The 20,701-nt window shown below is 48.6% G+C and overlaps 2 protein-coding genes across 4 annotated transcripts in view; both read left to right on the top strand.

Moving 5' to 3' along the window:
• dnmbp (dynamin binding protein) overlaps window positions 1–15,383 on the top strand; it is a 29,058-nt gene extending 13,675 nt beyond the window's left edge. For 2 of the 3 annotated variants that reach the window (XM_028989372.1, XM_028989373.1), the window contains 13 exons: window positions 8,794–8,996; window positions 9,084–9,186; window positions 9,276–9,423; window positions 10,201–10,218; window positions 10,652–10,851; window positions 11,326–11,456; window positions 11,536–11,640; window positions 11,737–11,865; window positions 11,948–12,280; window positions 12,986–13,156; window positions 13,249–13,447; window positions 13,700–14,322; window positions 14,561–15,383. In XM_028989372.1, the coding sequence (XP_028845205.1) occupies window positions 8,794–8,996; window positions 9,084–9,186; window positions 9,276–9,423; window positions 10,201–10,218; window positions 10,652–10,851; window positions 11,326–11,456; window positions 11,536–11,640; window positions 11,737–11,865; window positions 11,948–12,280; window positions 12,986–13,156; window positions 13,249–13,447; window positions 13,700–14,322; window positions 14,561–14,746 (2,549 nt within the window). In that variant the 3' untranslated portion in view covers window positions 14,747–15,383. Of the gene's footprint in view, window positions 1–1,979; window positions 3,548–8,793; window positions 8,997–9,083; window positions 9,187–9,275; window positions 9,424–10,200; window positions 10,219–10,651; window positions 10,852–11,325; window positions 11,457–11,535; window positions 11,641–11,736; window positions 11,866–11,947; window positions 12,281–12,985; window positions 13,157–13,248; window positions 13,448–13,699; window positions 14,323–14,560 lie in introns of those variants that run through there. The other variant, XM_028989374.1, reaches the window with a different exon arrangement.
• An 899-nt stretch (window positions 15,384–16,282) lies between these two features.
• On the top strand, window positions 16,283–20,674 carry habp2 (hyaluronan binding protein 2). Its single transcript, XM_028989296.1, has 13 exons — window positions 16,283–16,375; window positions 16,536–16,569; window positions 16,692–16,790; window positions 17,086–17,196; window positions 17,383–17,499; window positions 17,588–17,704; window positions 17,786–17,939; window positions 18,689–18,777; window positions 18,857–19,103; window positions 19,179–19,321; window positions 19,400–19,534; window positions 19,629–19,774; window positions 20,513–20,674. Exons 1-13 carry the CDS (start codon window positions 16,283–16,285, stop codon window positions 20,672–20,674), a joined length of 1,647 nt encoding a protein of 548 aa, XP_028845129.1.
• The last annotated feature ends 27 nt before the right edge of the window (window positions 20,675–20,701 follow it).

The raw sequence follows: 20,701 nt of genomic DNA on the forward strand, positions 1-20,701 counted from the left end.
AGGTTCATATGGCATGTTATACATTTTCTCTACTAACATCAGTGATACGTGTGTTTTATCAGTGACTTGTGTGACATTGCTCTGTATTTGTTTGTGTTCAGTGACCGAAGGTCACAGGCGTGGCTCAACCATGTTCCTACACCAACCCACATCCACCGAAATTACTAATTTTATTCGTCTAGGTTTGCACTTGATTGAACGTGTGTCTCTGTGGAATGTGAAGCCTCCCACTTAATCACCCTCTGTTGTGTGTGTGTTCATTGTTATTGTGAACGTAGACGTTCTGGCTGTTTTTCTTCATGACTTCATGACGTGCATTTTTAACTCCTCCCCCTTTTCTCGATATAGGCGGAAGGTATGGAACGAAGAGAGAATAATGAAGTCGATCGTGATTAAATTAAGCTGCGAAGTGGAGGTGGAGAGATCCTTGTGCCTCATTTCTCCACCATGTGCCTTTGTCCCACTTGGTCATGGGGGGGATCTCAAGTTGGTGCCACCATCCTGAGGGTTTCCCAGGGCATCCATGGCAGATAATTAGAAAAACCTCATTAAAAGCCTACAAAACACTCCTCCATTTTAATGTTTTACAAAAGAAAGACATTATTTTGGAAGCGATTGGAGATTGAGGTTGACCAGTAGGTGGTGACTTCAAGTGAGGCGTTTCTGCGGTGGACGTGTTCTGTTGTGTCTGGAGGGGTCTTTACACACTGACAGGGCAGGAATTCCGTGTGAAAGCGTTGGGTGAAAGGCTGATGCCTTTAATCGCAGCCTTTCCTTCCTTCTGAAAAAAGAGTGTGAAACACACACACACACACACACACACACACACACACCCTTTCACACTGACTCTCCAAGCTGCAGAAGCTGATATCAGCTGAAGATTTCACACTGTAACTGTTTTGAGGCCGTGAGGAACAGGATATTTATTTCATGTCTTACAAGTCTGTGTGCTCGGGGTGCACGAGAATTCCAGCGCAGTTTCGGTCCGGTTGGTGTGAGGCAACGTGAGAGTTGCAACGCTGATAACCAGGGAATTCATTGAGAAGAAAGAAATCAAAGAGCTCTTAGGTTTCTTTCTACGCCCATGTCCTTCATGTCAATGTCTTCTGAAACCCTCAATTAATTCTTTTCTTGGTTTATTATTTCTTTAACGTGTTTGTGTATATGTGTGCTGTAGCTGTGGGGACTTGCGGCGCCTCGTGATTGGTCCTTTTCGCTGTGTGGAGTGGGAGGGGGGATATACTACACCCTCACGTATGAATAGGGCTGGGGTTTCTCACAGATCCCACAGCCTCTGAGACCAGGGACGGCCACCAACAATGGCCCATTGTGCATCGTGCGCTGCAGTGCACAGTGTCCCTCTGAATAATCTGCTCCACTTTTATTTTTTATGTCCCCTCCCAGGTCGTCCCTCTACAAACATCAAACATTAAAGAGTTTTCCCCCTTTTAGAAATTCATGGGAATCTCTGCACAGCAAAAGAAGGCAGTACAAGTTTCCAATGAGATTCTAATGTTAATGAGTCCACCGCTAAAGAGGAGCTTGTCTTTCTTGGAATTGCAAGGAAAATAGGGCAGCTTTTATGACGTTGTTACAACGTGTTTAACAGTTTATTATGCAAATGTGCATGGAGTCATGTAAATTTGACATGTTGTGACTGGGAAGAAAAGTTTTTGGAGAAGAAAAAAAAACTATAACAGGACAAGGGGGAAGCCTGCTTCCTCTTCTGAAGAGCTGAGGGACAATGCAGCAAGGGACCCTGTTTTCCTGCAAACACAAAAGACGTCCAATCACAGAGCTTGGAATCAGTCTGAGCGTAATCCACCAGTCATGTGAACTCTGAGGACCTGTCGCTCCCTCTGTCCCTCCTCCCTTCCCTCCTCCTCCTCCTGTCCAAGTCCTGCTCCTCCTCTGTCTGTCTCTCCTCCGCCCCATTGGCCGGTGTGAGTTTGAGGAGGCGTGGCATCGAGTTTCTCAGCGCTCAGAGCGTCAGAGTCGACAGTCCTGCTCAGGCGGCTTCGGCAGTGCGAGCGAGTTCGAGTGAGGGACACGTTACAGGCTCTGGAAGGAAGAGCATGGCCAAGTGGCGCCACCCTCCGCGTTCCTCTGCTGTTTTGAAGTGTGATTCCGGTGGGAGTTAGCGGAGAAGAGCTTCATACCAACACCTGCTACCAACAGGGCATGAAGGGCCAGGTGATTCTCGGGCATCCGGTGCCATACGGCTCCTTGCCCTGGGACTACAGCAAGGCTCCTCCCAGGAGGGGGAAAAGTGTGGAGGAGCTGGTGAGCGAAAGTTGGGAGAGGGAACGCTGTTCCCAGATCACAGGTCCCCAGGACTTTAGGCCATCGCCAGGTAGCTGGGAGCACCAGGCGTACCCGAGGGTGACAGGGGACGGCTGTCGGCAGCCTAGCTGGGAGTATGAAGACTGGGACCGGGTCCCACAGCGAGGGCCCGGCCCTCAGCAGGTGGAACAGTACTACTACCACTCCCCAGAGGCAGTTTACCACCAGCCTAGAAGGCCACAGGAATGGCTGCCTGGCCACTGCTTCTACCAGGGGGTGGAGGAACCAGGCTGCGCCAGCCCTCGGGAGAACAGGGACTACAAACGGCAGGACAGCTACGAGCGTGCGGTTCGTGACAGGGACGACTACTATGGAGAACGCCATTTTAGTAGCAGAAGTTTGGACCACTATGAAAGCAGAAAACTGGATTATTATGACCAAGAAAGGAACAATAGCCAGGACGCGTACAGATACATACACCGAGAACAGAATTATTACGGTTTTTACCAGCACAGGGATGGGTACACTGACGGATGTGACCGTAAAAAGTACGACCCCAAGTACCAGGACTACAGCGACACAAGACGACGAAACAGGAACGCACTCAGGGACACAGACTACTATGATTGCAGACCTGAGGACTGCAATCCTCATTATACCTACAGAGAAAAGGACCAGCTTGAGCACAGACCGAGAGACCAGCACGGTCGTCGTGAGAGGGACCAATATGATCGCAAGGACGTTGATCGCTATGACTACAGAGAAAAAGATTACTATGATCGTAGGGAAAATGGACGCTACGAGCGGCGAGAACGGGACCGTTATGACCTCGCAGAGGGGGACCGCTGCAGGTACAGGGAAGGGGGACGCTACGATAGTCAGGAGAAAGACTACTATGACCGGAAGGACAAGGATGGTTATGGTGACCGCCACAGATACAGAGATCAAGACCACCTTGAAGATTTGGCTGAAGAGCGGGTTGACATCAAAAAGAGGGACCGCAAGGAAGGGGATGAGGAGGACGTGCGGCAAAAGGTGGCCGTTTGCAAGAGACGATCCTACAATGATCAAGACAACCAGGACCCTGGAAACGTGGACTCTCCTCGTCCAGGTTCTGGCAAATCCAACCCAGATTCCGAGAGACGTAGCCACGTCCGAAAGAACTTGTACACGGGCTCCTTGGATCGGAACAGTTTCTACAGGAAGACGGCGCCCGGTTCCCTGAGGAAGTCTGAATTTGCCCTAAGCAGGAAAGAGAAAGCAGGTAAAAATGTGAAACGCGGGTGTCCGTCCAAGTCCTCGTCCTCCCAAGTCATTTTTACAGGATGGACGGTGGCGTCTGGGCTCCTGCTCTTAGGTCACATTCCACAGCCTGACCTTTTAGTTGCCAGGCGCTGACATTCAAGAGCTGCGCAGGGCTTTCAATCGATGCAGGAAGCGTGGCGAGTCGCCGAGATTGCGGCGCGCGTGTGTCAGGTAGCCAGAGTTGAGTTTCGTCCCGCTCTCAGGAAGGTGACGGTATTTTTTACGAGGGTGGGGCGACCAGTCTGGCAGGTTGTGTCGGTTTTTTTTGTATTTATTTCTTTTTCTTCTTCTTCTTCTGGCTGTTCATTGTTCTCCCCTCCGCCGCCTCCTCCCCTCCTGGTTGTTTTCTTTCGAACGTCTTTCATTTACTCTGACAAGCACTTGGCCTCAACAGGTATTTGAGGGGACGAGGATGTGCACGGACGGATCCTGACTGTGTGAAGTGTGTTGGGAAATCATGCCCGGCCCTTTTTGGCTCCTTGACCAGGGAGCGGCATGAGTCCCAGGTTGTCCGATGTCATTATAATAACTCCGAGTTCAAGTTTATCTCGGCGGGGAGTGGAGGTTCTGTGTGCGCCGTGCGGTGGTACGTGCTTTTCGGGCCGCGTGGTGTTGGGAGTCGTGGCAGGTGGCTGCGGAGACTGGGGTAATCCTTCGTCTGGCGTCAGCACGGGGAGCAGGAGGAGGAGGAGTAAGACGAGAAGTAAGGACTCGGACCAGGAGGTGCCTGGCGCCGGGGATCCTCCCCACCCCCCCCACCCCCCCAGTCCTGATTTCCAGGGTGGGGGTTTGGGGTCTTAAAGATGAGGTCCAGTCTGACTCACTGTGTGAGGTCATCCTTTAGAGATAAGCGACGTGCATCTGCAGGGTGCCCCCATGCACCTTTTAATACCATAAATCTATGATTAAAAATGTCCTTAGTTCTTAGTTGCATATTTTTGTTGTGTTCATTCGGAAGGGCAGAAAGTCTACTGGAAGCATTAAGTTTCAATTCCATTTAATTTAATTGACTCTGTTATATTATCATTTTAAATGGTGAAGAATTTTTCCTTTTGACCCAGATTCCAGTTTAACTTTATACCAGAACTTCTGGTTTAATTAACTCTCAGCTTTTACATTCCCTTTGGCTGCAGTGTTGAACCACATGAGGAACGTAATGCTCTTACACCCCTACTGTGTGTGTGTGTGTGTGTGTGTGTGTGTGTTCCTCATCTGCCATGTTGCTTGGCTGAAGGGGGATTAAATCGTAGCACAGGGGGTAAGGTAATGTGGGTTCAAGGGCCATCTTGGAAAACAAAAGCCTCAAGTCACGAGTTGAGGAGGGAATTAGCTACCTAATGTAGGTCAGAATCACACACACACACACACACACACCTTTCATGAACGTGTTCATGTTCATATCACTTTCCGACACTTCCATGCTTCGAGAATCAGGTTTGAAGCCGAGGTCTGCTTGCATTGAAGAGTATGCAAAATAATCAGTCTTCTGCATATGACCCCATAAACACTGACAATATGGTGGGTTATTGTAAATATGTAAAAGCCTCAGCAATCGGGCAGGACTAACACATTTTTATTTATATTGCCTTGATCATTTTGCTTAGAGTTAGCTGTATATATTTATTTATTTATTTGTGCTTTAATATATTGGTTGTCTGGCAGAAACACAAAGGGCACCTTGTGTCTTTAAATGAAGACGTCAATAGGTTGTTGTGGAGCAGCGATTTTGCCAGATTGATTCGTCCCCTCGGTCTGATTTAATGCCGCTTTTGGCACCGTCTGCACTGTCTTATGTTGGCGAATTCAATCAGGCCTCAGCGTCTGCTCGATAAATCACAGAATCGGACAAAGCAGTTTGCCTTGAAGGGCGTCCAGCAGATCCCCGTTTCCAAGACTCCTGTGGTCTCCAGATCAGTCGAGGCTGGGCAGTAGGCCACCCTGTCCATGCTGGTGCAGATAAAGGGGCTGGGGTTAAAGGGGGGGTTGAAACACGTCCTTGCCCAGGTCATTCCATTCCACACGTCCTTGCCCAGGTCATGCCCAGTCGGGTTTATGGAATGAAGCACCGGACTGATGGGATTCCACAGATGCTGTTTTAAACGTGACACGTCCCTGTCGTCACTCTGCACACATCCTGTCCCACTTCAGGTCCGACCGACTCTTCTTGTTTGCAGCTGACTCCACACGTAAACATCCCGACAGCCGGCGAGTCAGGCGCTGGTAAAGTCCACAGCCGATGGCCGTGGCAGACGGAACTCTCCGTAGGAAACGGAGAAGGTAACTGGGATGTCGGTTCTCAGTGGCATGGCGAAAACTATTATCGAGCCGCGCCCGTTTAATGTGGCACTGTGGTGGTTTCGTAAGGCGGCTCAAATTATGTGCTCTGGCCTGGTTCTGCGGTTTTGAGCAGACCCGCGGACAGATAATGCTGGGTAATTAATAGGAAATATGAAACTTGCGGACGGGGAGCAACAAAAACCTGCTTCGTTTCTGGAACCGTCCAGGTTTGCGCCGAGAAAGTCACTTCAAAGTCACTTTCATCCGCGTCACGTTCCCGAGGTTAATATTTACGCGCCGCTCCAGTGTGAAAGTTGTTCCGGCCCCGTCCTACTTAAGAGGGCACTTTGCGCCTTGGCACGGTCACAGGGGCCCCGTCAGCGGTTACCGAGGCAACGGGACCTTCAGCCAGTGAACTTTGCGCGGCGCACACAGAGTGTGACCTCAGGTCACACGGGCGCGGCGAGCAAACGCTTTTGAAGACGGACTGGGGCTGTAAATATGGCAACGCGTTCATCACACCTCAACAGTTCCAGTAGCAAAAAGAACTTTTATTCACCAGAAGTGTCATTTACGACATTTTGTGTTCATCTGCGTGCGCGAGTTTGTTTGGAGCTGCACTGCTTGCGTCAGATTTCTATATTTATGCCTCACGTGGCCGTGACGGCGACCCGTTTACTGTACACGTCTCTCTGAATACAGGCGTAACGTGCATTTTTACCGCTACCAAGCTAATAACGCCCTGTTAGCATGTTGTTCTGCTGCGTGGTGACACATTATGCTGAATATGTCTACGTTTGGAATTAATGATGCATCTTGAGAACTTCAATATCTATCTGAAAAAGTGAACATTTTCAATCAACACGCTAAATTCAAAACATGCTTTAAAAATCAAGTTAAAAGGTCAGATGAACTGAATCAGAAGTAGATGATGAATTTTGGGGTGGGCGGAGCCAACCATTCAACCCAAAACCTTCTTTCACATGGCCCACTCAGTGTGTGTGTGTGTGTGTGTGTGTGTGTACTCCACGTACACAGTTTGATGTTAAGCTGAAACTGGCATCATTATAATGAACAGAGTAACTAGTAACTGCACTCTGTTGAAGTGAAAGTGAAGTGATTGTCATTGTGAAACCCTGCAGCACAGCACACGGTGACACAACGAAACGCATCCTCTGCTTTTAACCATCGCCCTTGGTGAGCAGTGGGCAGCCATGACAGGCGCCCGGGGAGCAGTGTGTGGGGACGGTACGGTGGCACCAGCTCAGGATTCGAACGTCCTTCTGGCCAGCGCTCAGGACCTTTAAAAACAAAGGCTGGTCGTTTGTGAAGTGTGAAGCTCTTCTACGTGTGGCCAGAGGATGAATCTGTCTTTCTGAAGCCCCTTTCCTTGTTTTCTGCTGCTGTGTTGTCTTTGTCTTAGCAGAGCAGATCCCACTTGCTGCCCCTCGTTTTTAATCTACTGACATTTATAGATTCGATTTAAAATAAATAAATACAAGGCCGACGGTATTTAGGTTTACATTTACATTTACGGAATTTATCAGACGCCCTTATCCAGAGTGACTTACAATCAGTATTTACAGGGACAGTCCCCCCCTGGAGCAACTTAGGGTTAAGTGTCTTGCTCAGGGACACAATGGTAGTAAGTGGGATTTGAACCCGGGTCTTCTGGTTCATAGGCGAGTGTGTTACCCACTAGGCTACTACCACCCTGTATATTTAGGTGCTTTGTATGTATATCACATCTAGCTTGTTTTTGGATTGTTGTTGCATTTTGACCTCTGGAGAAGGTTGGTAGTTGATAATGGACACGTTGAATATAATAATCCTGAACAGAAGAGCTCTGTGTATTGTTCACCTGTTCCCACGTTCCAACGTGAGAACCCAGCAGGCATAGAAAGAACCTCCTGCCACAACCAATTACTTCCACCGTGTGGGGGACTTTACCCATCAGGCCCTTCACCAGGCCGTGGCACACATACCATACGTTCACTGGCACAGACAGTATCCTGCTCGCTCTGCAGTGTGTGTGTGTGTGTGTGTGTGTGTGTGTGTGTGTGTTGTGACCTCTTTGTTCGTTTGTGTGTGTTTTGTGTAGTACAGTATATGTGTATGACTGTTTCTGTGTGTGAGACAGAGGTCATGTAGTGTGTTTTACACACACACACACCTACCACTTATCAGCTCTGTGTTCCCCACCATCAGCGTTATCTTCTTCTCAGTAAAGTTCCAGGGGGGGAAAGTGACCTCGTGTGGAACCGTCTCGCTGGTTTAGTGGCAGCGGCACGAAAAGTCAAACTAGAACTTTTAGAACCTCACAACGTTGTGCAAGTTCCCCACTTGTGGGACTAATAAAGGATAAACTTGTCTTATCATTGTGCAATATTTTGGAAACTGTCCGTGATGTTTGGGAAGTGGGCGGAGCCAAGAGTTCAGGAAGCTAAAGAAATAAAATTAAGGGTGTCAGCGGGGGAAGAGGATAGAGTGGTGACACCGTCCGGTGTCATTTCAGCAGTGTGTGGTGGCCATCGCCCATCACCCCTCAAAAAATGAGAAAAAGAAACAAGTCAGGCTCCATTCAATCTATTGTACAGAACCAGATCTAGAACGTTACTATGGCTCTCTCCTTTAGTTCAGAATTCCAGAATTCGTTCCGCTAATTCCGCATTAATTACTGCACTCCTGGGTGGGTGGAGCTCGGTGGTGGAGGCTGCGCTGCTATGGGTGGGTCTGCAGGTTACAGGCGCGTTCCTTCATCTTTCTTATTCCTGGATACTGATGTTTACAAGTGAATCTGCATCGTGTGTGTGTGTTTGTAGATCTTATGGTTCCTCTGTAGGTCAGGATGAGATTGGGGTGCCGTTGGCTTCTCGGATCCTGAGTTGCTGAGGATTCTGGGTATTGACTTTCCTCTCTTCCTTTCAGAGATGACGCTGCTTTCCACACAGTCCCAGTCGGTGGACTCTGAAGCTCCGGTGTCTTCAGTGGTGTCCAACGAGGACCCTGAGCAGAGGCTCCTGGAGAAGAGGACGAAGGTCATTGAGGAACTCTTACAGACGGAGACGGACTACATCAGAGACCTTCTGATGTGTGACGAAAACATCATTCAGCCCCTTAAGAACAAACAGGTAGATCTGAAGAACCATGTCTTAGCCAAGTTACCACAGATTCCTTCCTCTTCATCTCATTCTTGTCTTTCTTTTGATTGAATGCAGCTGCAGAACGTGATCGACTTTGATGGACTCTTTGGGAACATCAGCTCTGTGATGCATTTGTCCAGTCGTCTCTGCAGTTCCCTTATAGACTCTGATTCCTCTGGTGAGTGTGTGAACATCAAAGGTTATCCTGATCATTAAAGATCACAGCAGGTCATAAGAACCTCTCCAAAATTCTTGTTTCAACTACAGGTAAAGTCTTCCTGGACTTCAAAGGTGAGCTGGAAGAGGTCTACAAGATCTACTGCCAGAACCATGACGATGCCATCTCACTGCTGGAGGCCTATGAGAAAGATGAGAGCATCCAGAAGCACATCCTGGAGTGTCTGGAGAAGCTCAGGTGAATTTGGAAGTGTGAAGATCCTTTTGTGCATGGTGTTGAGCATGAGATTGAACCCTGGAACATGTATAACAGAGATGGTAATGAAGCATGATGCTCTAATGAAGTGTATTTGGTGATTTACAACTATTATTTCTGAAGGTTTTGATGAGAAGGTTAGAACTTGCTGTACAGGGTGTGTGCGGTGTGTGTGTGTTTGCAAGTCGCAGCAGAAGAATGTGCCTCACCCAGTTTCACCCCATGCTGGTTTCAGTCGCTCTTTCACTCAGGCTTGTGAACGTTCCACCAACATTTCAAGGATAGGGGATGTGGGCTTCTTAGAACATTCTAAAGATAGTTTTCATGCAGGATGTGTGGGAATATTCTGAGTAGACTGGATGTTAGAAAATCAGTTCCATAACCTGAGAAAACCGAGGTCACCCGGTCAGGATGATTTGAGGAGGAATGGTGTCTGGAGGACGTGTGAATTTGGACATTATGGGGTGGAAAGTCATCGGGGAGTCAGGCAGTCAGGAATGGAGGCGGTGTGATTTATGGCTCCTCCCTCCTCCCGATTCACCACGGGAGCGACGTGTTTCCATGACGACAAGCGGCTGATTAAACCCCCCAGAAAGTGTGTTTAGGCTCAGGGCCAGTCAGGTCGGCCGCTGTGGAAAAGTGAAAAAAGGCTTTAATGTCAGATATTAATGTCAGAGTAAAGATGAATCCCAGCAGCTCAGCAAAATAAACTCCGCCCTCATGTGTTTCTCTCTCTCCTTTCCTCCCCTCCACTGGCAGAGCGATATATCGCGAGTGGTAAGTCTCTCCGAGCCAAAGATTGTGCATGAGAAGCATCTAAAAAGCATGAATATTAACCCCCTAATCATCACCCCATCCCTCCTCCTTTCCCTTTAAAAAAATTTTTTATTTTCCTTTCTCTCTGTTTGTTGGGGGGGTGTGTGATTCGCTGTGTGTGTTTTGTGCGTGTTGCCCCTGGATACGCTTTTGGCTTCTCATGACTCGCGTCTTCTGGCTCTTGCGTGGCTGGTTTTCTCTGCCGTTGTCCCGCCGCTCTTCCTCTGACAGGCGCTGTGTGTTCACACACACCCTCTTTCTCTCAGGCTTCCTAAAGCCATGGCAGCTTTTTACAAAGCCTCTCGGTGTCTGGAGAGTGTGTGTGTGTGTGTGTGTGTGTGTGTGGGATGGGGGAATCAGAGTGGGACAATTCCTGAATTCCCATCTCGTGCAGGGGCAAGACGAACTACATCAACCTGGGCTCCTTCCTGATAAAGCCGGTGCAGAGAGTCATGCGTTACCCGCTGCTGCTGACGGAGCTGCTGAACGCCACGCCCGAGTCGCACCACGACCGCCAGCAGCTCGCCCAGGCGGTGCAGGCGGTCAAGGAGATTAACGTCAACATCAACGAGTACAAGAGGAGGAAGGACCTGGGTACGACATGTGTGCCCGTGTGTGTGTGTGTGCGCTTCTCCTACGAGTCCATCCGTTCTCTACACTTCTAAAACGTGCCCACGCCCATTATTCATTCAAGAATTCTGATTGGTGATCTGCGGAATGTTACAATTAGTCATAAAAAGTCATTTGTCTCATAAAACACCAGGAAAATACCACCTAAATGTGTAAAATATTTTATAATAACCCAAACAATCTGTAAACAGTGTAAATCCGTGTATTCTTATAAAATTGTAAATTGTTATAATCTTTTGTTTGTTGCACAAAATCCATATCTATGTGTGTGTGTATGTATGTGTGTATATATATATATATATACACACACACACACACACACACACATATATATATATATGTTGATGGTAATTGATCGTGATGATATTGATTGTAATTGTAAACATTCTAAATCGCTGCCACATGTTTGACCCGATGGCGCCCCCTTCTGTCCCTCAGTGGTAAAGTACCGAAAAGGGGACGAGGACAGTCTGATCGACAAAATCTCCAAGCTGAGCATGCACTCCATCATAAAGAAGTCCAACCGCGTCAGCAGCCACCTCAAACATCTCACCGGCATCTCTCCACAGGTACAGGGTCAGCTGACCTTCCATCCTCACCATTCAGAGCAAATATACACACAGACGTTCTTCATCTCTTTCACCTCAGATAAAGGACGAGGCGTTTGATGAGGCGGACAAGCGTTTCAGGCTGCAGGAGCGTCTGATCAAGTCCTTCATCAGAGACATTTCCCTCTACCTGCAGCACATCAGGGTTAGAGCGCCGCTTGTCATAAGTACGTAATAGTTCATATTTTGTTTCCGTCTGTTACTTATTCGGTTTTTCTTTTTCTGAACCGCATTCCATCAGGAGTCAGCCTCTGTCAAGGTCCTCGCTGCCATCAGCTTTTGTGACATCTACAACGAGCGTCACCATCCGGACCCTGAGCAGTTCCAGAGAGCCCACCGCTGCATCAGCGACAAGCAGTTCACCGAATTTGTGAGTCGAACTGAAAAATAATCTTGCGTATGAAGTTGGGTTGTTTTACTTTCTGTAACTGTTGCTTGCGTTCTGTGAGCAGAAAGAGCGGACGGAGACGCTGGTCATCACCCCCCTCAACCAGCTCCTCTCCATGTTCGCCGGGCCCTACAAGCTGATCCAGAAGCGCTTCGACAAGCTGCTGGACTACGACAACTGCAAGGAGCGCTCGGAGCGCCTGCGGGACAAGCGCACGCAGGACGAACTGCAGGCGGCACGCAACAACTACGAGGCGCTCAACGCGCAGCTGCTGGACGAGCTGCCCAAGTTCCACCGCGCCGCCGAGGAGCTCTTCACCGGCTGCGTCCACGCCTTCGCACAGGCGCAGAGGGACTTCGTCCGCCTCATGCTGGGGGAGCTGCAGCCCCTGCTGCAGGTGGGAATGAGCAGTTGTTTTTGGCAGCCTGACTTCAGTTCATTTTTGCACCAAGCTGTCATTTTAGTTTTTTTTATGTCTTAGTCGTATCCACGATCATTTTAGTCAAGTTTCAGTCGACTAAAATCCTGAGCATTTTAGTCTTATTTTAGTCGGAACCCAGTCAATATAGTACAAGTACCTAGTACATCAGACAAAAACAACATTTTCTTTTAGTCAAACCCATTTCATAATTAAAGCTCATCAAGAATTCACTACCTCGACATCTAGTGGCCGTATTTCTCCCCGTTTTGTATTTTCACATCATTTTAAAGAAAGTGTGTCCAAAGGTTGCCTCCTCTTTCTCTCTCAGTCATCTGAGAACCAAATGCAAGAATATTAATAATGCACAAACGGGAATTGAGGATGTGACGTCATCTGTGCGACCGCATTGGGACACACAGGAAACAGAAATACTGCATGATAATAACACCAGAGGAAACAATGCCTCACCTCAATTTTGTCAATGATAATAAAGAGATAAGAGTTTTTATTTTGCAAACCACATTTATTTTTGTTTTTATTAATCAACAATATTACATTCCACACAATATTAAATCCAGAAAGAATCACAGCTTCTGTCTTCACTTCTTTTATTTCTGCAAGATGAATTTTGAATAACCAACACGCATCTCATTGCTTCCTGTGTGCTGGTGTGTCCTCCAGCTGTCCAGTATAGAGGGGAACCTGGTGGCCCAGTTTCAGGAGGAGCACAGCCGGGTTCTGCAGCTGCTCCAGACCTTCAGCTTCTTCCCGGAGAGCCTGCCTTCCCTCCGCAAGCCTTTCGAAAGGAAGACCCTGGAGAAACAGACCTCGAGAAAGCAGATCCCGGGGCCGGTGAGTTCCTCTGTAGACGCACATGTAAACGCGCTTCCCAGAACATTCCAGGCAACATTCCTGTGCTCTGATCGCGTGTCTTTGCTCTCTAGCCGTCCGCTGCCCTGCAGACAGACGAGCAGCGGACGGGCCTGCTGGCTCAGTACGGCCCAGAGAAGCTTTATCAAGCCGTGCGCAACTTCAACGCCGCACAGGACCTGGACGTGTCTGTGATGGAGGGGGACGTGGTGGGTGTGATCAAACAGCAGGACCCAATGGGCAGTCAGAACCGCTGGCTGATTGACAACGGGGGTGTGTATCAGAAATTATAATCATATCAAGTCTGTTGTGTCATGATGTTATATCCATATATGTTTTATGTATGATCTCCATGTGGACTGGAAGATGTACTGCCCTCATCAGGCATCTCTATCTATCAAAATGATTTATTTAAACCTGTTTATTTCTATCAGAAATGTTCATATTTATCGGTTATCAACATTTTGTAATTATCAATGCATGAAAAGACATTTGACAATATATTTTATTGCTCTGCCTCCACAGTCACTAAGGGCTTTGTGTACAGTTCATTCTTGAAGCCATACAACCCACGTCGGAGCCAATCAGATGTCTCCATCGAGAGCCAGTCGTCCAATGAGTCAGGCTACGGTGGCTCCTCCCCTGTCTTCTCTCGGCAGAACAGTAACAGCACGCTGACCTTCAATCATGATGTCAGCACAGTCAGCTTCTCCACAGGCCCGCCCCCAAACCACACCCAGCCACGCCCTTCCCAGGACTCCACCCTCTCCCAAAGGATCCCCAGGCAAGACTCGCCCTCCCTCAGAGAGTCACCCCCAGACACAGCTTCCCGGCACGCAGCCAATCATAAGGACTATTTATCCGACGGCCCCTACCGGATCTCCACCAATCACAGGGACTCTGTGGACTCCAGCCAATCAGCACGCTCCAATCACAGGGAGCACTCTGATTCGTCAGAGACAGACTCCTCCTCATCCAACAGATTTTCCTCTCGATCAGAGAACTCACACAGGCTTAATCAAACCCAGATGGCGTATGCGACCCAGCAGAGAAGGAACGGAGACGGGGCTCTGAGGCGGTCCCAGTACCCGGCAGAGGAGATCACTGAACCAGTCCAGGAACCAGAGGCAGAACCAGACGGACATCAGGTAACACTGGACAAAACCAGTTAGCTTGTACTGGAAATTACAATGGTGCAAAAAAATAACAATAATGATGCATAAATTAAATATGTTAACTACAGATTGTGGTAATTTCATATTTCTCCACTTACAGTGTTAAGCATATTGATGTATTTTATTTATGAATGATAATTAAAATAAATTAAGGCTCTGCTTCAATAGAATGTTGATGTATTCATACAAGTAATGGAAATTGTTTTTCCAGATCTACTACGCCCTGTACCCCTTCAAAGCTCGCTGCACAAACGAACTGAGCATCTCAGCCAATCAGCGCGTCCGGATTCTAGAGTTCCAGGACATGAACGGCAACCGAGAGTGGTGGCTGGGCGAGGCCGGCGGAAGGCGGGGATACGTGCCCTCAAACTACATTCGGAAGACAGAGTACACTTGATGCGCCGCCCCCACTCACACTCAGACCCACCCCAATTCCACAGAGAACTCTTGAGTGGTGGGGACTGAACGGACCTCAAGGAGACCACTCTGGAAGACTGTGAATCTGCTGGTGCCTTGATATTTTTTAATTACTGTCCCATGCCGGGGCAGGGCAGATCTTCTCTTCTGCAGCTGATGATGATGCTGACGGTTGAGATGGTGGCACTTTTATTTTATTTTTTATGATCTTTGTGTGCAAGAACAGTATTTATGGACACTTCTCATCTGTTTCAATACCGATGTTTATCTTTTTTATTTTCATCGAGTGTGTGTGCTTGTGTGTGTGTGTGTGTATGATTGACATTTATGGGAGAGAATAGCAGTGTGGATAAAGTTGCAAGCATGCTGTGTGTGTTTTGTGTGTGTGTGTGTGTGTGTGTGTGTGTTTTGGTCTCTTCTACTCCCATACTGCACAACTGAGTGATATTTACACACATTTTAAGTTGTTGTGCTGTGGTGAGTGTGTGATGGTGTTACCAGGCTCCATATTCTGAATGTATGGCTGCGATCTGGAGTCAAGTGAATTTTTTTTTTTTCTAGTTTTTCTTGAATAATAAAAAACCAGCAGCACAGCTGACAAAAACTGTACTCACAAACTGTGTTTGAGTTTCTTAATTCTTCTCCCATCTTCCCCTGATTCAGGGGTAAGTGTCTTGCTCAGGGACACAATGGTAATAAGTGAACGTGGAAGAGAGTGTCTTACCCACTAGGCTACTACCAGCCAAGCTTATATTAATTAATAATGAATAATATCTCTGATAGATGCTACACATATCAATCAATCACAATATGAAAACCTTATACCCAACACTTGTGCTCTGAAGGTCTCCTGCGGTACCAGGACATTAGTAGCAGTTCCTGTAAGCGGTGCCTCCATGGATCTAATGGAAATGTGACATTCTACTGTTACTCCATAGTCCAGGTGCCCAAATACAGAAGATTTTAATGCTCCTGCACTATAAGCAAGAACAGAACTTTCCTGACATTCTTCAAAGTTGTAGAAAAAAATATGTTTCAGTCAATATGGGGTGCTGTGTGTACATTAATGAGGAAAAAAAATGAACTTCAAATTCATTTTAACAAATGGATGCAGAGTGAAAAATTTAAGGGGGTCTGAATACTTTCTGTACCCACTGTGCATGCATCCATAGGCACTGGTTTTTACTACAGACTATGGCCGATGTGCTGTTCCATACACAACGAGAGCCAGGGTGTTGGCTGCAAGTTATTAAATATAACCGAATCCCCCATGTCATCAGTATTCTTGCTCCGACCTGCTCACGAAGGAACTTTTCTACAGTTCGTTGTTTTCTAAAGAAAAATCAATCGAGTTCCTCGCCCTGCAGAACCCTGACCCACTTCAAACAAAACCCTGTCTACACTGGCAGGAAGACCCGACCCGAGCTTTCTAAAGTCCAGTGGCCTGATCGGCAGCCGTCAGAGGGACGTTCAGATGAGGGGAGATACACACCCGGCCGCTTTTACTCCTGTTCCCATGGCAGCCGTGGGTCGCGTGGTTCTGTTTCTGCTGGTCCTGTCTGGCCCGAGTCACTGTGCCGCCAGTGACGGCGCCAAACCCGACGGTGCGGTGAGTTCGCGATCACCAACAACGTTTTCCATACACGCCTCACACATCATCTGCAAAAAGCCTTTATTAAAAATGGAGGGAGCAGAATTTCGGCTCACCAGACAGAGTTAGTGGCTCAAGATATCTGCACCGCATGACAGAAAAAAACGTGTCTCCACAGAAGATCCTGCAGGCCCTGGGCGGTTTCATTGAAGGTAAGGCGTCTGCACGTACTTCAAATCGTCTCGTGTTCTTCTGGCGACTGGCTTCTGATGCCGTGGTGGAGTTTTACACGCTGCCACGCGTTCATGGCGGACCTTCCGCCTCTGCCTTTCAGCTGTGCTGGATTACGCTGTGGACGAGTCCACAGATGACCCCGATGAAGTGTATGACTACGACTTGGCGTGGCTGTCGGAGCTGTTCGGGGTGGAGGAAGGTAAAAACGTAGCTCACGTCCGTAACGTACAGAAGAGTAAAGAGAGAGAGAGAGAGAGAGAGAGAGAGTTGCGGCCCGACCAACCCTCACAGTTCACCGTGGTAACGACCCGGAGTACAAGGCCACGGCCGCTGGTGAACGTCCTGATGTGACCTGATCTGTTTACACCCCCAGAAACGACCCCCTTCTTTCGTCTCCCCACAGGAATGGGAATTGGATCCATTTCACTGCTATAACTACGCACGACAAATAAAAATCTCGAATAGAATTTGTACACCTTCCTTCCGCACTTCAGATCCGTGTGACCCGAACCCGTGCCTGCACGATGGAACCTGTGAAGCGGACGGCGACGGGGATTTCAAGTGCAGCTGTCCCAGGCCGTACAGCGGCAGCACCTGTCAACTCTGTGAGACCCACCCGCCTTCTTATTGTCCTTTCAGACTCAGCAGCCATTAACAATGCCGCATTTCCGCAGTCGTGTTCACGAGTGCGCTGTCCAGTAAAATGTAAAAAGTAGAAGAAGAACAGTGTACGGTGTGGAATGCATGGAGATTCTGGACCTCTTGTGTGCTATTGCTTGATTTATTACCAGTTAGGAACTACTGTAAGGGCGTCCGCTGTGGGCGTGGAGACTGTGTGCTCATACCTACGCCTCCCTACTACGAGTGCAAATGCAAAGTCCCCTTCCAGCCCCCGAACTGCAGGACACGTAAGTGTCGGCACCACATGTCCCCGCTCGACAGCCACTGCTTACGTGGGAGGGTGAGAGCGAGACCTGTGGCCCGTTCCCCCGACAGCGTCCGCCTGCCAGCCTGACCCCTGCATGAACGGCGGCAGCTGCCAGAAGGGCCGAACGCGGTCGCAGTTCACCTGCCTCTGTCCTCCAGACTTCAGCGGGACGTTCTGCGAGATCGGTAATGCGCCGGTTAAACCTCGCCCGCCGCCCCGAGGGCCACCGGGCCGCGTGACAGCCTGCTTCTGTCTTCCACCGCCAGGGCCTGGAGAGTGTTACGTGGGCGACGGGGAGTCGTACCGGGGCTTCATCAGCAGGACAGTGGACGGGGAGGAGTGTCTCCCGTGGAACCACCACCTCATCCCATACAAGGAGACGGACGGGAGTGAAGGCCTGGGATCCCACAACTATTGCAGGTACTGTGTGTGAGTCTTAAGTTTGAGATGATTATGGCAGCAGCTCCAACCACATTATGAAATGTTTGCTCTTCCAGCAGAGGGAGCAAGAGGGTAAAGAGTCATTTTGCAAATTTTCTGATGGTGAAATCTTTGGAGATTTTCTGTTCTGGAGTGTATTTTATATTTCCCTTAGCTGTCTGGGATTAGTAAAATATCATAAACCAAAATAATCTGTAGCTTTCCCAAAAAGTAATGGACATGGGACTTTACAGTAAAACACAAAAACACACAAAAACTCATTATTATACCATTTAAAACTACAGACACAACCTCAAAATTGGATGAGCATTAGTATCTTGTCTACTTTAGATTCTGGAGGCACCATAGAAGAATGCTGCTGATCTTGCCGCCATCTTGTTTTCTTTCTGTTTTGTGTATTGTGCTTCTCGGGCCACTAGAGGGCACAGCAAAGGTCCCTGAATGAGGACAACAGGTTTAAATTGAACAGCATAAAATGTTATGGTAAAGGGAAGACAAAATGTTATGTCCACATATGAGGGGTTTTGGCTTCTCCGTAAAACATGGAGAAGATAATGTCCTGCAATGCTTACATGACATAAATGCCATATAACCCAGCTAATACTTCAACATGAACGTTGGAGCACAGGGATATTGTTCACCAAAAATGACCAAAAAAGTAGGGCTGTCCCTGAATGATGATTATGAATATGAGGCCTTTTGAAACGTCGGCAATCCCCATCCAACAGGAATCCAGATGATGATGACGCCCCCTGGTGTTTCATTAAGGAACAGAAGCAGCTGAACTGGAACTACTGCAATATTACAGAGTGTGATGGCAAAGGTGCACACACACACACACACACACACTCTAAATCACACACGTCTTCCCAGCTCACATGTCCACATGTCTGCAGAGCCGCCCACCGTTACGAGCACCGTGGACGAGACGGCACCCCCACCGGTGCAGTTCCAGGAGTGCGGTCAGCCCTACATCCCGAACGTCGCCCCCAGGATCTTCGGGGGTAAGAAGGCCAGGCCTGCAGCCCACCCGTGGCAGGCGTCCCTGCAGGTGCGGACTCGCCACTCCGAGCTGCCCTTTTCCCACCACTGTGGCGGGATCCTCATCGACTCCTGCTGGGTGCTGACCGCCGCCCACTGCATGTGAGCGTCACCCATTCCCGCACATGACCAGAGTGACGTGGCTGGACGTGCCAACTGTGTGTTTTATCTCCCCAGCGACCAGACCAACGACATGCAGGTGGAACTCGGAGGGGTGAGGCTGGACAAGAAGGAGGAGTCGGAGCAGATCATCCCGGTGAGGGACGTCATTGTCCATGAGGACTACAGGGAGGAACCCGACGCCCTCTATAGTGACATTGGTAAATGTTGATCATCATGGACCCTGAGCAGGAGAGATCAGTCGCTGAAGTGTGTTTAACGCGTGTGGTTGTAAACAGCTCTGCTGAGACTGAAGGCTGTGGATGGTCACTGTGCCAACGAGACCAAGTATGTGAAGACTGCCTGTTTACCCACAGTTTCCTTCACCAACGGCACAAAGTGTACCATTTCAGGATGGGGAGTCACTGAGAAAGGCAAAGCAAAATGCCAAATACAAATACCAAATACCACTCACTTCTCCTACCCACCACATCCACCTTCCCTCTTCCTCCATCTCTTCTTCCTCAGACGAGCGAGGCACGGACACCCTGCTGGAGGCCAAGGTGCGTCTGATCGCCCAGATGATGTGCAACTCGCCACAGGTTTACGACAACCGGTTGGATGCCACCCAGTTCTGTGCCGGGAAAATGGAGGGAGGGGTCGACACCTGCCAGGTGGGGGCGGTCTACACACTTCTCAGATTGAAGTGGCGTGATTGTCATACACAGCACAGCACACGGTGACACAGTGAAATGTGTCCTCTGCTTTTAACCATCTCCATTAGTGAGCAGTGGGCAGCCATGACAGGCGCTAACCGCTGCACCCTTACCTCCCAGGTCATGATCACAAGCTTAGGAGAGGTTCTGTTACCATGGTAACCTGGCAGCATCTTTCAGGGGAACCTGATCCACGGTGCAGGGACGACCTGCCACTCAGCCAGTTATAAAGCAGCATGAAGCCATGGGAAGAGCTTCTATTACTGGCTGACCGAAAGCCCTCCGTGGATCAGGTTCCCCACACCATGCTTAAACTTTGCCAAATATCTAGCTGAACCATTTTTGGTTTCTAGTTTTGGATATTATATAAGGAAATAAATAGAATCATCTGCTTGTTCAAAAATAGCGGTTTCCTAGCTAGATCTTTCTTCACATTTACATTACATTGTTGTATATTGCTTCTGATGCTTTAGAACCCATCCACACGAGAACGCTTTTCTCTAAAACAGGTTTTCGGTGAGATCCACCATTGTTGTATGTAGAACACTCTGGAACCCCTTTTAGAAAAGAACCTTTCTGGGTCCACTGAAATGCATTTCTATGTGGACGCAAGGCCAGATTTATAGAAATGGGGAGCAACATGGACTATATGTGGACTATATTTGTGAATAACCTGAAGATAACCTCCTTCACCAGGGGGATTCCGGCGGCCCTCTTATGTGTGCCAGCAACGGGACGCACTACATCTATGGTGTGGTGAGTTGGGGTGACAACTGTGGCAAGAAGAACAAACCGGGAGTGTATGCCCGCGTCGACCAGTTCATTGACTGGATCGAGGCCAAGATGCGGACGGCCTGAGTTAAAAAAAAGGGGGAATCCAGGACT

This window comes from Denticeps clupeoides, chromosome 8 (genome assembly GCF_900700375.1).
Source record: "Denticeps clupeoides chromosome 8, fDenClu1.1, whole genome shotgun sequence".
In the NCBI taxonomy this organism is placed as follows: domain Eukaryota; kingdom Metazoa; phylum Chordata; class Actinopteri; order Clupeiformes; family Denticipitidae; genus Denticeps; species Denticeps clupeoides.